Source organism: Trichechus manatus, unplaced genomic scaffold, assembly GCF_000243295.1.
Source record: "Trichechus manatus latirostris isolate Lorelei unplaced genomic scaffold, TriManLat1.0 scaffold00029, whole genome shotgun sequence".
In the NCBI taxonomy this organism is placed as follows: domain Eukaryota; kingdom Metazoa; phylum Chordata; class Mammalia; order Sirenia; family Trichechidae; genus Trichechus; species Trichechus manatus.
The window spans coordinates 4,760,170-4,777,382 of NW_004443965.1; the positions used below are offsets into that span (position 1 = coordinate 4,760,170).

The following is a 17,213-nucleotide window of genomic DNA, read 5'->3' on the forward strand; positions in this document are numbered from 1 at the left end:
ATTGCCTCAGGACACAATCCAGTCTTATAGATCCAGTCCTGCCTTACTAACACAACTGCCACCCATCCTCCCTCATTAACATCATAGAGGCAGGTTTACAACATACAGGAAAATCACACAGTACCAGGAATCATGGCCTAGCCAAATTGATACACACGTTTTTTGGGGGACATAATTCAAACCATGACAGTTATTTTCCAGGAACTTTATAGTTTTAGCTTTAACATTTAGGTCTTTGATCCATTTTGAGTTAATTTTTGTGCATAGTGTGAGGTATGGATCCTGTTTCATTTTTCTGCAAATGGATAACCAGTTTTGCCAGAACCATTTGTCATACTGTTTCTTCCCCATTCAGCGGACTTCAACCTTTTGTCGAAGATCAAGTGCCCGTGGATGAATATATTTACTTCTGGGTTCTCAGTTCAATTCCATTGGTCTGTGTGTCTGTCATTGAACCAGTACCAGTTTTGATTACTATGGCTGGATAGTAAGTTTTGAGATTGAGAATGCGAGGCCTCCTACTTTGTAGTTCTTCTTCAGTATTGCGTTAGCTTTTCAGGGCCTCTTGCCTTTTCGTATAAAGTTGGAGAATAGTTTTTCCATTTCATTCAAGAACGTTATTGGGACTTGAATTGAGATTGCATTATATCCATAGATCGCTTTTGGTAGTATTGACATTTTCACAATGTTAAGCCTTCCAGTGCATAAGCATAGAATGTTTTTCCATTTATTTTGGTCTTTTGGTTTCTTGCAGTAGTGTTTTATAGTTTTTCCTTGTATAAGTCTTTTACATCTCTGGTTAGATTTATTTCTAGGTATTTTTCCTGTGGGGACTATTGTAAATGGTATTGTTTTCTTGATTTCCTTTTTGGAGTTCTTCTTGTTAGTGTGGAGGAACCCATCTGACTTTTATGTGTTGATCTTGTACCCTGCCACTTTCCTGAATACTACTTTTAGTTCCAGTAACTTTTCTGTGGAGTCTCTGGGATTTACTACGCATAGAATCAAGTCATCTAGGAACAAGGATAGTTTTACTTCTTCCGTTCCAATTTGGGTACCCTTTATTTCCCTTTCTTGCCTTATTGCTGTAGATAGTACTTCTAGTACAATATTAATAAGAGTGGTCATAAAAGGCATCGTTGTCTTGCTCCTGTTCTCAAGGGGAATGCTCTTAATCTTTCACTGTTGAGAATAATGTCGGCTAGTGGTTTTGCCTATATCCCTTAATTATGTTGAGGACTTTCCCTTCTATTCCTATTTTGCTGAGACTTTTTATCAGGAAAGTGTGTTGGATTTTATCAAAGGCCTTTTCTGTATCATTTGAGATGATCATGTGATTCTTTTCCTTTGTTTTATTTATGTGGTAAATTATGTTGATTGATTTTCTAATGTTAAACCATCCTTGCATCCCTGGTATGAGTCCCACTTGATCATGATGTATTATTTTTTTGGATATACTATTCATTTCTGCTGGCTAGAATTTTGTTTTAGAATTTTTGTGTATATAGTCATGAGGAATGTTGACATTATAATTTTTTTCTTTTGTGGTGTCTTTGCCTGACTGTGGCATCAGAGTTATGTTGTCTTCATAGAATGAATTAGGGAGTATTCCTTCCTTTTCTTGTGTTCTGAATGGTTTCAGTAGAATTGGTATCAGCTCTCCTCTGCATGTTTGGTAGAATTCTCTAGTGAAGGCATCTGGGCCAGAGCTTTTTTTTTGTTGGGAGTTTTTTTTTATGACACCTTCGATTTCTTTTTTTATGGATCTGTTCAGATTTTCTACCTCTATTTGTGCTGGTTTCATCACGTAGTGTGTTTCTAGAAATTTGTCCATTTCTTCTAGGTTTCCAAATTTTGGGGAGTACAATTTTTCATAATATTCTGTTACAATCCTCTTTAACTGAATTATTTCTGTTGTAATGTCACCCATTTCATTTCTTATTTTGGTTATTTGTATCTTCTCATTTTTTTCCTTTGTCAGTTTGGCCAGTGGTTTCTCAGTTTTTTTGCTTCTCTCAGAGAGCCAACTTCTAGTCTTGTTGATTCTATTTTCTATTTCATTTATTTCTGCCCTGATCTTTATTATTTCCTTTCTTCTAGTAACTATGGTCTTCTTTTGCTGTTCCTTTTCTATTTGTTCAAAGGGAGGTGAGAATTTCTGCAAAAAATATGTGAGCTGGATTTCAGACTGTAATTATCTTCCTGAGGTGATCAATTTGTCTCAGCATCATGAAAGAAGGTAGGACCTTGCAGAAATATTTTCATAAGACAGGAGTTGCTAAAATGGCAAAGGGATAGGGATAAAAGCAGCATTGATGAGCTTTGCAAGGCATCAAACAGCATAAACTTAAAAAATGGAAATGTAATATTGAAAAGTGAAATTTACTTCCCCTCCCCAGGACAGATACCTTCCCCTCCTCCCCTCTGCAATCCCCTCCAAAAAGTCTACAGACAGTTAATCCTCTATACTACAGAAATCTCCTTATTCTGTAATAATAGTATGGCAGAGTGGGAGATCATAGCTAATAAATCTGGATCAGTACTTGCTTCATTTAGCAATTGACTATGATGGTATTGCTGCTTCTCTTGGAGATTCTGTGAGGTCATATCTAGTATAAGTGTTAGAAAGGTTACAGTCTTGGGAAGCAGGTGGAGAAGATCAAGAGTGTTAGTGAGAGGCAGGTAAGGCGGGCAGATATTTGCGGTGTGATCCTGAACTTAATCTTTAAAATCAACTTTTTGCATTAATCTATACCCCTCCCCTTACTTTTCTGAAGACAGAGCCCATAGTTCACTTTTATTTCTGCTTTTCCTTCGTCTTTATTTCTTTATTTTTGGTAACAACTTTGATGAGATATAATTCACATACCATATTCACTTTACTCGTTTAAAGTGGATAATTCACTGGTTTTTAGTGTATTTACAGAGTTGTGCAGCCATCCCAACAAATTATTTTAGAACATTTTCATCACCTCAAAAGAAACCTCCTCCCCTTTAGCAGTCATCTGCTATTCCCCCTGTCTTCCCAGACCTAGGGCTTCTGTTTCTTAGCAGCTGGGTAGTAGAAGCGCTAGCATCTCAAATTTCTCTTGTTTTAAAATGTTATTTTTTTCTTTCCTTTTCTGTTGCACTGTATATTAGTTTTTCTTTTTCTGAGGTTTGGTTGCCTAATTTGTGCTGTTGGTTTTTCTTAGAAATTGGTGATTTTCATTTGTCTATTCATATTTAGTGGTGCAGTCGTTAAGCATTTCACTGCTAACCAAACAAAACGTCGGCAGTTTGAATCCACCCGCTGCTTCTTGGGAACCCTGTGGGGCAGTTCTACTCTGTCCTGTAGGGTCTTTATGAGTTGGAATCAACTCAACAGCTATGGGTTTTTATTCATATTTATAGGAGAGGAGCTAGATTGAATGCTAATGGTGGCTTAAATATTGTTTGCAGGTAGATTGTCTTTTAGGGCTTCCTGTATATCAGCATGGTGAGACTTTTAAATCATAGCCATTCTGATGGATGTGTAGTGGTATCTTGGTATTATAATTTGTGTTTCTCTAATGGCTAATGATGGGGAGGTTTTTTTCATATGCTTATTGGCTATTTGTATTTTTTATTTTGTGAAGTGTTTGTTTATATCTTTTGTTCATTTTTTATTGGGTTGTTTTACATATTATTATTGAGTTCTTTATGTATTTTGGACACAATTCTTCATCAGATATATGTATTGTGAATATTTTCTCACAGTCTATGGCTTACTTTTTCTGTTTTTAATGGTTACTTTTTTTTATTATACTTTAGATGGAGGTTTATATAACAAGTAGTCTCTCATTAAACAGTCAGTACACTTATTGTTTTATGACATTGATTAACAACCCCATGACACGTCAACACTCTTCCTTCTCGACCTTGGAGGACCTTTCTTTGGTGAAAATATACATAGCCAAAGTTACACCGTTTCAAAAGTTTCTACACGTACAATTCAGTGACATTGATTACATTCTTCCAGTTGTGCTGCTATTCTCACTATCCTTTTCCAAACTATTCCATCACCATTATCTTCAACTCACTGCCCTCTAGGCTTCCCATCAAACCTTTTGAGTTGCTGTTGTCAATTTGATCTCACATAGATAATTCTTTTTTTTTTTGTACCTTAGATGAAGGTTTGCAGCACAAATAGTTTCTCATTAAACAGTACACATATTGCCCTATGACAGTGGTTAACAACCACATGACACGTTAACACTGTCCTCAACCAAGGGTTCCCTATCACGAGCTTTCCTGTTCCCTCCTACCTTATAGTCCTTGTCCTTGGACTGCTGTGCCTCATTAGTCCCGTTTTGTTTTATGAGGCTGTCTAATCCCTGGCTGAACGTGAACTTTGGGAGTGACTTCACCACTGAGCTAAAAGAGTGTCTGGGGGCCATACTCTCATGGTTCGTGCAGTCTGTCAGGCCGGTAAATCTGGTCTTTTTTTTGTGAGTTAGAGTTATGCTCTACATCCTTCTCCAGCTCTGTCCAGAACCCTCTGTTGTGATCCTGGTCAGAGCAGTCAGTGGTGGTAGCCAGGCACCATCTAGCTGTACTGGACTCAGTCCGGTGGAGGCCTTAGTAGCTGTGGACAATTAGTCCTTTGGACTAATCTTTTCCTTGTATCCTGTTCTCTTCATTCTCCCTTGCTCCCGAAGGGATGAGACCAGTGGAGTAGATTGTTTCTTTTTGTGTAAACTTTTACTTGAATTTTTACAGTAGAGGTCTCATATAATATTTGTCCTTTTGTGATTGACTTATTTCACTCAGCATAGTGTCCTTCAGTTTCATCCATGTTATGATATACTTCACAGATTCATAATACTCCATTGTGTGTATGTACCATAGTTTGTTTATTCGTTCATCTGTTGATGGGCATCTAGGTTGTTTCCATCTTTTTGCTATTGTGAACATTGCTGCAAATGGGTGTGCATATGTCTGTTTGTGTGACAGCTCTTATTTCTCTAGGATATATTTCTAGGAGTGGGATTGCATTTTGTAGTTCTTTTTTTTTTTTTTTTTTTTTTTTGTGGTGCTGATGTTTTCTTTGTTCCTCTTACTCTCCTGTGCTGAGTTCCTTTTGTTTGTGGATTTTTTTTCATTTTTTTTTTGTTTTTGTAGGTTTTGTTTTTACTGAGACTTTATGTTTTTCTTCTTTATTTTGATGAGTAGGTTTGTTAACTTTCTTTGTGGTCACCTTGAAATTTACCCTTATCTTCCTAGATTTGAAGCAGTCTGTTATTACTTGGTATCGCCTCACCTTTCTCCATTAGAGTTCTATACCTATACCGTTTATTCCCTCTTTTATTGTTCTGATGCTGTTGTTATTTACAGATTAACCTCTCTGGTTCCCTGTTGTAATTCTTTTGGTTTTGCATAGTCCTTGAGGGTTCATTTTCTAGGTCAGTATCTGGCTAGTACAATCCTGTGTCCTATATCCAGCCTGTGTACTAAAGTTGTTTGTTCTCAGATCGAAGGACTCCCTTTAATAAGTCTTGTATGTTTGGTTTGGTTTTTACATAGTCCCTTAATTTCTGTTTATTGGGAAATGACCTAATTTCACCATCATATTTAACGAGAGTTTTGCAGGATATATTATTCTCAGCTGGCAATTTTTTTCTTTCAAGGTTTTATATATGTCATCCTTCTTGCCTGCATGGTTTCTGCCGAATAATCTGAGCTTAGTCTTATTGTTTCTCTTCTGTATGCGACTTTTTGTTTTTCTTGAGCTGCTCTCAGGAATCTTTGTTTGTCTTTGGTTTTAGTGAGTGTGATTATGATATGCCTTGGTGATTTTCTTTTGGGGTCTATCCTATATGGGGTTCATTGAGATCCTCGGATGGTCAGCTTTTCATCTTTTCATGATATTGGGGAAGTTTACTGTCAGCAATTCTTCAGTGATCCTCCCTGTGTTTTCCTGTTTTCTCCCCCTGTTCTGGAACTCTGATCACTCGAAGATTTTTGCTTTTGATTGTATCCCACCTAATTCTCAAGGTTTCTTCATTTTTCTTCGTTCTTTTTTCTGATTTTTCCTCAGTTATATCCAAGTGTTTGTCTTCAGGTTCACTGATTCTGTCTTCCATCATTTCAAACCTGCTGCTCAGCCCTTCTATGACACTGTCCATTTCTGAAATCTTGCTTACCTTTTGGATTTCTAATTGTTGTTTTTGTCTGATTTCTAGTTGTGAATTTATTTTAGCATTCTGTTCCTGTATTATTTTCTTGAATTCTTCCATTTTTTTGTCTATGTTTTCCATGAATTTGTCTATTTTTTCCTCAGTTTTGTCTGCTTTTGGCTTCATCTCTTGGATAATTCTGAATATTAGAGATTTGAATTCCCTATCAGTTAGGTCTAGTGCCTTTTCTTCTACTGGAAGGTCATCTGGTGTTGTATTTCGGATGCCTACTGGAATCATCCTGTCTTGTTTTTGTAAATGTTTTGATATTGTCTCCTGTCTTCAGGGCATTCAGTGGTTATTTTCCTTGTTTATTGATTGTAGATTTGTTTTGTCCTGCTTTTTCATTTTATTTGGTTATGTCTGAACAGGCGGGCTGTGCGTTCTTTGTTGTTTGCTTGTCTGTGGGCACAATACTTTTCACCTCCTTCTCCAATGCAGGGTGAGTCACTCAGGTATGGTACAGCAGGGCAGGTCCAGCTGAAAGGGAGTTGCTGGGATGGGTTGTTTGTGGCACATACCAGGGTTGACTGTGTAGACCGGGAATCAGTGCAGGGCAGGTTCCAGTAGGCTGTGGCTGTGCTGCTTGGGAGTGTGATGTTAAGCGCATGGTGCAGGTTGGCAGGAAGGAGGTGGTAGATTGTGATGTGTGGAGCTAAGATGGGTATGGGAAAGACGAGAGAGTGGAAAGAGGAACAGGATCCAAAAACATACACACAAAGAAAAAAGAGTGCTAAGGGAGCTTGCTATTGGAGTGGAGAAATGAGAGACCGAGAAATGGGGAAAAACAAAAATGAAAAGAAAAATGGTAAAAGAAAAAAAATGAATAAATTCAGAAACTGAAAATGAAGAAAGACAAAAAGGGAATAAGAGAGAGAAGAAAATAAGACAAAGAAACCAAAAAGAAAACAAAACAAAACAAAAAAAAAAACAAGAAAAAAGAAATGCCCCTAGGGATGTCCTTGTGCTTCTGCGCAGAGTAAGGGAGTAGCTTCCAAGCCACGCGGTACTGCCCGGCTAGAAGGGCCTCCCAAGATGAAAAAAGAAAAAGAAAACAAACAAATCAAAACAGAATAAATCAGAGCAAACAAACAAACAGAAAAGTCCCGGGGGTCCCACCAGCGTGACAGCACGGGCCGGGAAGCAGTTTCACAGTCTAGCGGTGTTTCACGGCCTTTCAGGAAGAAGCAAAGATGGCGCGTGGAGTTAGGTATTTGAGAGAAAGGAGGGGGAGGTGGTTAGAGGTAGGGAAGAAATCTAAATAATTGGAAAAAAGCAGCACCAGCAGCCAACAAAAGGCACTCTGAGAGCTGGCTAGTGCGGGCGAGTAGAATCCAAGTGACACCAGGGTGACGCTGTTGCTTCCCAGCCAAGAGATGACCGCAGGAAGCAGAAGTGGCTGAGTAGGGGTGAAGAAGGGTGGGTGGTGGGAAAGCGTATATCACTGGTTACCGGTTGTTCTGTCTCCTGCTGGAAGCTCCATGAAGCTGCTTTCTCATACCCCTGGTTCGCTGATCTCCGATAGGAGTCCAAGATGGCAGATCCGTGCTGCGGTAGCTTATAGGGGACCTCTGCATGTATCTCTCCTCGCTCTCTGTTCTCGGTCAGTTTCTTATTCCATTCGGTGCTTGGCTGAGTTCTTTATCTCTTCATTTGATGCTTGGGGTTTCAGGATTGACGTGTGACTCTGTTTGACTTAGTTTTTCTGATCTTTCCTGTGGGAGGATGGTGTGGTGCTTCTGACTATAGCGCCATGTTGCCCGGAAGTCTCTTTTAGTGGTTACTTTTGTAGAGCAGAAGTTTAATTTTGATGGAGTCTAATTTAATTTTTTTTTCCCCATTTATAGTTTGTGCTTTTGTTACCTAATCCATCTTGGCCTGCTCCAAGTTTGCAGAGGATTTCCCTGTTTTCTTTTAGAGTCTTTATAGTTTTAGCTTTTACATTTAAGTCTAGGATCCATTCTGCATTTATCTTTACGTATGGTGTGAGGTAAGAGCCTAGGTTTCTTTTTAACAAATGACAGTCCAATCCTCCCAACTCCTGTACCATTTGTTTAAAAGGTTATAGCCTTTCTGCACTGAATTTCAACCTTTAGTAAAAATTAGTTTATCATGTGTATGTGGGTCCACAACTGAAATCTCTCTTCTGTTTCTGTCCTTTCACAGTACCTCATTCTTGATTTCTATAGCCTAAAAATTAAATAGTTTAAAGTCCTTCAATGTTACTCTTTTTTAAGATTGTTTTGTTTATTCTATGTCTTTTGCATTCTGTTTAAATCTTAGAGTCAACTTTTCAGTTTCAACAACAACAACAAAAAAAAAACCTTACTGTAATTTATATTGGGATTGTATTGAATTCATAGATCAATTTTTGGAGAATTGACATTTTAACAAAATTTGGTCTTACGAGCCATAAATGTGGCATATCTTTCATTTATCTAGGCTGTCTTTCATTTCTCTAAGCACGAATTGTAGTTTTACTGTTAAATTATAAGTTTTGTTAATATTTTCTGTATTTTGTGTTTTTGGATGCTATTGAATGTTATAATTGAAATTTCCATTTCCTTTTATTCTTTGCTAGTGTCTTTTTTTTATTAAATAATTAATAGTTACTTCATTTTGCTTGAAATAGTTTTCTCAGCCTGCTCTTACAACAGTTGTTTGTTATCCATTACTTTTGTCTGTTTTTAAATTGTATTTCTAATTAGCGACATTTTCCTTTTCTGGAAGCTTTTAAATTCGTTTTAAAAACTCTGTGTTTTGTGTGTGTGTGTGTGTGTGTGTGTGTGTGTGTGTGTGTGTGTGTGTATTTAAACATCTTTTGAGTAGAAGTAGTTTACTGGAGGTCAGTCAGCAGAGTTTTAATGTTGGCATCAATTTCTTGTCTTTTTTAAATGTAATTTGAAAAATTGGAATTCCTCTTTATAATTTGGGATTAATGAGCCTTGAATGTAGGGTGTTATCATCTCTTATGATCACAATGTAGTTCTAAGGTCTTTGCTTCGTAGCTAACAACATTTATACATCTCTAAATTTTCAGCTTCAGGATATTAAATGCTATGTGTTTGTTTTACCACATTACATTCTAAAATATATCAAAATGCTGGCAGTGCGCAACTTACTATCTTTCACAGCTGGTAGTCCTACGATTCAGCAGAGAATCTTACCAGCAATAGCTGGCAGTGAGGAGCCATAATGATACTCACATTTCATTTTATTATCTTTCTTTGGTAATATCTAGGGCTTCTTAAGAATCGTGGAGTAATGTCTTCACTGTTGCACATGTTGAATAAAGTCTCATGTATATCAAAGTATCCTTAGGGGAGAAAAGCTGCCAAGTTAAAAATCTTACATTCAGTTATTACACAGCAGGACTGAAGTCGAAACACACATATATTACTTTACTTGATGTTTCTGAAAAGTATTTGCCTAGTGTTTATAGCAGATGTCCGTGTTTTACCTTGGGTTGTTGAACTGTGGTGAGCTAAGAATTTGAGATGTATTGCTTCGTTAGAATAACTGCTTTAAAAATTAATCTTTATTTCATTATATGAATGGTGAACGTGTAATAAGTTTTCTTTTAGCCTAGAATAATAAAGACATGACTATCTACAGTCCTTGGAGGCATGGAGGAGCCCTAGTGGTACAGTGGGTAAAGTGATCAACTGCTAACCGAAAGGTCGGCAGTTCAAAACCACCATTGGCTCTGTGGGAGAAAGATGTGGCAATCTGCTTCGGTAAAGATTTACAGCCTTGGAAAACCCTATGAGGTTGCTGTGAGTCGGAATTCCAACTCTGTGGCAGTGGATTTGGTTTTGGATATTCTTACTTTGGGAGGAACCCTGGTGGTGTAGTGGTTAAGCCCTCGGCTGCTAACCGAAAGATTGGTAGTTTGAACCTACCAGCAGCTCCGCATGAGAAAGATGTGGTAGTCTGCTTCCATAAAGATTTAGGGCCTTCGAAACCCTATGGGACAGTTCTACTCTGTCTTACAGAGTTGCTGTGAGTCAAAATTGACTCGATGGCAGTGGATTTGGTTTGGATTTATTCTTACTTTCCAGATGAAGAAATTGAGAGAAGTGTGTAAATCGTATAAAGATGTTTTAGCTGCAGTATTTCAAAAAAAATACAAAATATTCAGAAGAATGTCACAGATAAGGAAACAGAATTTATTTAAAAAATCTAGCTTAAATTAGAAATAATTTTAAAGCTATCATTAAGGAGAAAAGTCTTCTGAGAAATTGCTAACTGGGATTACATACTTTAAGTGTGCTTTAACTATCACATAGTATTTCTATAAAATTTGTTGTAAATTAATAAAGATAATACCGTTATCTTTTCTGGGTAGTTTCCTAATATGATGTTTGATTCATAAAGAGTCCCTTTTCTAAAAATTAACCCGTAGTTTGAACTTTATTTTTTGGTCACCAAAGTCTGAACTATCAAAAGACATAAAGGTATATTCTGGGAATAGGGATGAAGGAAAGGAAATAGGAATGGAGACATAAAACTGAAATATATAGAAATACAAGACAGCACATAGGAAATTCCAGTGGAAAAATAGAGATTAAAAATTTCTAGAGGAAGTTAGGATTAGGATGCCACAGTGATGTTAGGAGATGGCTCTTGCAAAGAAGAATGAGTAGAATTTGAGAATGCTCTAGATTGAAGGGTAGAACTTAGGAAAGTGGAAAGAATTTGATTGGAAACGTCATATGAGCAAAGGCATGACCTGGTGGTGAGTTGATCAATTTTCTTGGCTAATAGTATCATTGTAGAAGAATAATGGTTAATGAGCTTAGAAAGGGATGTCATTTGTTAAATTGTGAGGGCATTTGAATATTAAGTCAAATAGCTTGGACTCTAGACGGTTAGAAACCTTTGAAATCTTCGACGTATGCAAGGTAGTGTTTTAAGCGTGTTAAATTTCAGTGATGTACATTATAGATAGGAGGAGGAAACTGTAGAAAAGTCCTATGGAGATGATATTTATCTGTGCTATGATAGTAGCAATGAGAAGGGATTAATATGAGTGGACCAAGACCTAGTTACTGTTTAAGGAGCTCTGGTGGTCTAATGGTTAAGCACTTGGCTGCTGTCTGAAAAGGAGGCGATTCAAACCCACCAGTGGCTCCATGGGAGAAAAGACCTGGTGATCTGCTCTTGTAAAGATTCCCATAGGGGAAACCCTATGGGACAGTTCTACTCTGTCATATAAGGTTGCTATGAGTCAGAATCAACTCAATGGCACAGAACAAAAGTTACTGCTAAGAAGTCCCTGGGTGATGGAAATGGTTAAGTGCTGGACTACTAACTGAAAGGTTGGTGATTTGAACCCACCCAGCGGAGCCTTAGAAGAAAGACCTGGCATTCTGCTTCCAAAAGATCACAACCTTGAAAACTCTATGAAGTACATTTCTACTTTGGAACACATGGGGTCACCATGAGTTGAATCAACTCTGTGGCAACTGCTTTTGTTTTGGAGTTCCTATTTAGATTTGAGAAGAATCCACAATATTTCCATGGTTTCTGGTATCTGAGCAAATTGGTAGAAATAGGAAATTCTAACATGAAAATCATTTCACCATGAAAGATGAGTTTGGTTTTAGACATGACAGTTGTGGGATGAAAGAGACATCTAGTGATACTTGTTAGAGACGTGGACCTAATGCTGAGAATTGAGTTTAGGGCTAGAGTTTGGGGAATTGATCCCCATAGAGGTGAGGGTTATTTGTGAGGATAAATGAAATCTTTAGCAGTTTTAGAAAGTGTAGAACAGCATAGCCTGAAAAGATGGTGCATAGAACCTTAGGGAGCAGAGAAAGAGGACTCAGTGAAAAGACTTTTGAAAACTAATAGTTGGAGAAGTAGGGGAACCTATGAAAAGAAAGCAAAGGAAAAATTGGTTTTTCAAAATAACATTTATTTCTCTCACTATTGCAAATGCAGCACCTCTTTAATGTAAGAAACTTGGAAAATAAAGAACTGCTCAGATGCTTAAAAAAGTATTTATTATCCCATTAGCTAGAAAAAACTATTGTAAATATTTTAGTGTATGTCTTAAATTGCTTTATATTTGTTCCTTAATATGTCTGTGTACTTGCATATTTATATTGCTACACTAGAGAGTTTTTGTTCTTTCCACCTGAAAGTTGGAATAAGTTGTATATCTCGAAAAGAGTATGGCTACTTAATTCCCGCAGCTTATTTGTTGATCCAACCTTATATATATTTAATGTATGTAGAATTTCCCAGAATATCTGTTTTGTTTTCAAATTATGAATTTTAAAAAAGTTTCAGCCCTAATATTATACTTTTATTTTTCAGATGATGGCAAAAGGGAAAAATGCATCGGAACTGTTTCCTGCTGTTGTAAAGAATGTGGCCAGTAAAAATATTGAGGTACATTTTGATTCATGATTCCTTTTGTTGTAAAAGAATCATATACTCTTCAGTTACTTTCAAATGCAACACAAGATATTTAAGTATCATTAGATTTTTCTTTTAATAAAAACGTCCATAATCTTAAATGTAGGTAAAAGAGAATAAAAAGTAGACATAATCCTAGCTTTGGATTTTTGGTTGAGAATGTGAAAAGCATAAATTGAGATTAATTCACCTGGCTGAATGATGGTAAACTTGCTGAGTTTTCACCTGTTTCTGCAGGCCAGTTTAGTTTAAATTCTGGTCTAGGCACTTAATTTTAAGCTAGTGTATGTCTAGTGAAACAGGCCTAGTCAAGTATATCCAGACCTTGATGATTTGGGGCTTTTTGGCATTGCTAGGACTAAGCCCAGGAGTATTTCCTAGGGTTCTCAGACTATTCCTGGTACGTACTAAGTGCTCAGTATGTATATGTGAATTGAATGAACGTATCTCAGTAAAGTAAGGTTTTGTGCAATCTGGTGCTGTAGTTATATTCCCACACCCTTCCACATTATAGAAAAAGCTTGGTTAATTGATGGAATTTTCTCAATTTAAAACCTTTTTTTTTTTAATAAAATTTAAAAACATATGTTACTGGTACTATTTGTTGCATTTAGTTGGTAGATGACAAGACAAATGAACAAATAACAAACATTCTGAGCCATGAGATCATGGTTATGACAGCTTGAGAGAGAGAGAGCATGCAGACTAAGTGCTTTATTTCAGAGGAAAACTACTTTTGTAGTTTTGATTTTATATTCCATGGTATGGTCATTTTTTGCTAGTGAAGTTGTTTTATTTTGTATGATGGTATTAAATATCTAAAGCACTCTTGCCAACAGAATTAACTAGAGAAAAGCAGTGAGAAAGCATGATATTTTGGTACAAACCTAATTTACATTCCTCTTGCTAAGGCTTTGCCCTACGAAATGTGCTAGATCAGTATAATTGACCAATCTGGTACAGTAGTCATCCTCCTTTGGCATGGAGTATGATTGGAAGTGGTATTAGTTTGGCACTGGCACAGTGTGTTTAATATAGCACTGTTTCTTCAAGAGCCTAAAATAAACCTATCTTCAATACCTTATTTATTTTTTCATCCAGTACATCAGCACTGGCTAACATTGTATTATTTATTATTTCAGATGCATGTGAATATGTTCCTTTCTTTGACATACTGAGATGTCCAGCCCCAAATCATGAAATATATCAAGTGTATAATACAAATGCATATTGTGTATGCATTATGTATTATGTATAATGTGGATAGTATTCACGTATAATATTGAATATTATATCTTAATGTCCTTCTATAGTGTTTATTGCAAACACTTATAGAAGCAAACACTTCTGTAGTGTTTATTGTGTGTCAGGCATTGTTCTAAGCACTTTATATGAATTAAGTAACTTAATACTTAACCCATGAGGTCTGTTGTTGTTGTGTGCCATCGAGCTGATTCCAACTCATAGTGACCCTGTATGCAGAGTCGAACTGCCTCATAGGGGTTTCCTAGGCTGTAATCATTATGGAAGCAGATTGCCAGGTATTTTCTTCCATGGAGCCTCTGGTAGGTTTGAACTGCTGACCTTTCAGTTAGCAGCCGAGCACTTAACCATCGCACCATCAGACTCCTTTATAAGATCTAAACGCATTGCCATTGAGTCAGTTTCAACTCGTAGCGACCCTATAAGACAAAGTAGAACTTCCCCATAGGGTTTCCAAGGAGCGACTGGTGGATTCTGACTGCTGACTTTTTGGTTAGCAGCCATAGCTCTTAACCACTGCACCGCCAGGGCTCCAATTATGAGATCTAGGTACTATAATATTTATGTGTTAAAAAAGATGCCAAAGGTCTTCTGTATTTTTATTCAAATAATGCGTACCATCTGCATTTATTTGCTGGCTGCACCCTCCCCTTGCAAGGCACCCTCACAAGTGCTGCCATGCCAGTCTTCTTCCACCTGTTGCTGTAAAAAAAAATTAGCATAGCATGCTTACAAAAATACCTCGAGGAGGGAGGGCACAACTGGCTAACAAATGTAGAAGGTTGCATAAACATATGGTACACATTTTTTATATTGTGCAAGTCTATGCACTTACATACTTTGAGCTATTGTCCTTTTTCTGTGCATTCTTCAGTATTGATTCACGGATGAATTTGAAAAGGTGGAACATACAGGTGGAGCTACCTTGTTGTCAGCTGGAATTGTAGTTTGATGTTTAGTTTGCAGATTAAGGCAAGAGATTTAGGATTGAGAGCTATTTGCAGAGTTGAAGCTGTGGAAGTGAATGTGATTGTAGAGAGAGAGCAGGTAGAAGCAAGAAGAGAGCCTTTACAGTCACCTGCATTAATGGTACAGGAGGGAGGTTGATTCAGTGAAGGCATTAGGATGGTGCCATGTCATGGAAACAGGTGGAATGCTGTAGAGAGGCTGAGAAATTTGAGGAAAGGAGTTGACAGATCGGGTAATTGGTAGGGATAAATGGATTTTAGATGGAGAAGAGGAAGAAGCAGGTTCAGTGGAAGTGGGAGACTGAGGATTAAAAAGAGTTGAAAGCAAGAGAACAATTTTAGAGTTTGAGATATTGGTTATGATGACAGCTTGAGAGAGAGACAGAGCAAGGAGGGGTAATTTTAGTGTAATTTAAAGTATTTTAAAGTGATAATTATGTGATAATCGGATAAGGCTTTGCAAGGGGATTGATAGGCAATAATAGTGTCAGGGAGTTGGGAAGGACCTTGAGACTTCTCCCAGTGGTTTTCAGACTTTAGTTTTAAAAATTTTATTGTGGTAAAATATATATAACAAAAAGTTTGCATTATTAACCATTTTAAGTGTACACTTCAGTAGCATTAATTACATTTACCATGTTGTGCTACCATCATCACTATCTCTCTGAAGCTGGGTTCTCTAGAGAAGTAAAACCAGTGAAGTGTATATATAGAAATATATATAGAAAGATTTATCTCAAGGAAATGGCTCACGCGGTTGTAGAGACTGGCAAGTTCCAAGTCTGTGGGTCAAGTGTCAGGCTGGAGGCTTCTCCTAACTCATGTGCTGTAGAGGCAGATGAATCCAAGATCAGCAGGTAAGATGGCGGGCTGCTGGCTCAAAGGCTGCGGAGGCTGACAGATCCCAAGATTGGCAGATAATATGGCAAACTGCTGGCTCAAGTCCCAAGAACCAAAGGTCAGATGATAACAAGCCAGATGCAGAATCCCGAGCAAGTGAGTGAGCTTTGCCAGAATGTCCATATATATTGGATGCAGGCCACACCCCCAAGGAAACTTCCTTTTCAACTCATTGGCTGCTCACATCAGATCACAAAATAGAGGATGATTATATCAGATCACAGAATGGAAGATGACTACATCGTTACATTACCACTGAGCATTATGGCCCAAACAAGTTGACACACAACCTCAACCATCACACCATCCATTTCCAAAATTTTTAAATCACCGCAAACAGAAAATACCCCTTCAGCAGTAACATTCCTTCCCTTCTCTCCCCAGTCCCTGGTAACCACTAATAAACATTTGTATCTATGCGTTTGTCTATTCTAGGTACTTCATTGAAGTGGATCATACAATATTTGTCCTTTTGTGTCTGATTTATTTCACTCAGCATAATGTTTTCAAGGTTCATCCATGTCATAGCATGTATTAGAATTTCATTTCTCTATGGCTGAATAATACATCAAAGTTTTGTAGCAGTATCTTGTTGCAGAGGAAAAACTCCAAGTTTGCTTAAAGTAAAATAAAGAGGTTCACTGAAAGTATTAAGAATCATTCATATGGGGAAACATGGGCTCCACCCAAGTGAAACCAGCGAATCCAAGGTGGGACTGCTACAGAACCCAAGTTATAGGGCAAAATCAGGAGGTACAACCCATAATGATCTGATTGGTGGACAGTAAGGTAAGATAATCAAAGGCGGGACATTGAGAAGTGGCGCTTTGGATGTCATTGACTACAAAGTCACATTTGGCAAGATGGGATTGGTTGACAAGAAAAAACAATTGCAGGATATGGTCATAAGACTTTCACATGTGATGACTCACAGGAACCCATTCCATATATGAACATATCTTCCTGGGGGTGGTCTTTGTGTAGTCACAGGATGACTACAAGGTAGATATCCCGAGAACTGATTCTTAGAATAGGTTACTTAAGCCAGAACATTTTCTGAGGATGTTTTGTACTAAAGATTTGATAACCATTTGCATCAATATCCTGGAGACAATGTATGCCAGCCCTGGGCTGGCCACAGAGAAAAACAACTTAGTAAGCAGCTCTAGCTTCTGTTACAAAGGTCAGCTGATTCTGTAGTTAAAGCTAGAGTCAAAGATGGGGTTTGGGTCCTGACTTTAAATCAGCCATTTTACTTTAGTCAAGTGCCTCTAAAATATAGTGCTCCTCACCAGTCTTACAGTGCTTTAGTAGTCAGTATATATTGAGGTGAGCCAAATATTATTAGAAAATTTTTTCCCATTTTTTTATTTTATTTTATTGTACTTCAGGTGAAGGCTTACAGAACAAATAGTTTCTCATGAAACAGTAGTACACATATTGTTTTACGACATTG

At 37.4% G+C, this 17,213-nt stretch overlaps 1 protein-coding gene across 7 annotated transcripts in view; it reads left to right on the forward strand.

The window, feature by feature from the left end:
- The window catches only part of AP3B1 (adaptor related protein complex 3 subunit beta 1), a 279,061-nt gene that overhangs the window by 47,139 nt on the left and 214,709 nt on the right, over positions 1–17,213 (forward strand). For all 7 annotated transcript variants that reach the window (XM_004374474.2, XM_023729486.1, XM_023729481.1 and 4 more), the window contains one exon: positions 12,525–12,599. In XM_004374474.2, coding sequence (XP_004374531.1) covers positions 12,525–12,599 — 75 coding nt within the window. The remainder of the gene's footprint in view (positions 1–12,524; positions 12,600–17,213) is intronic.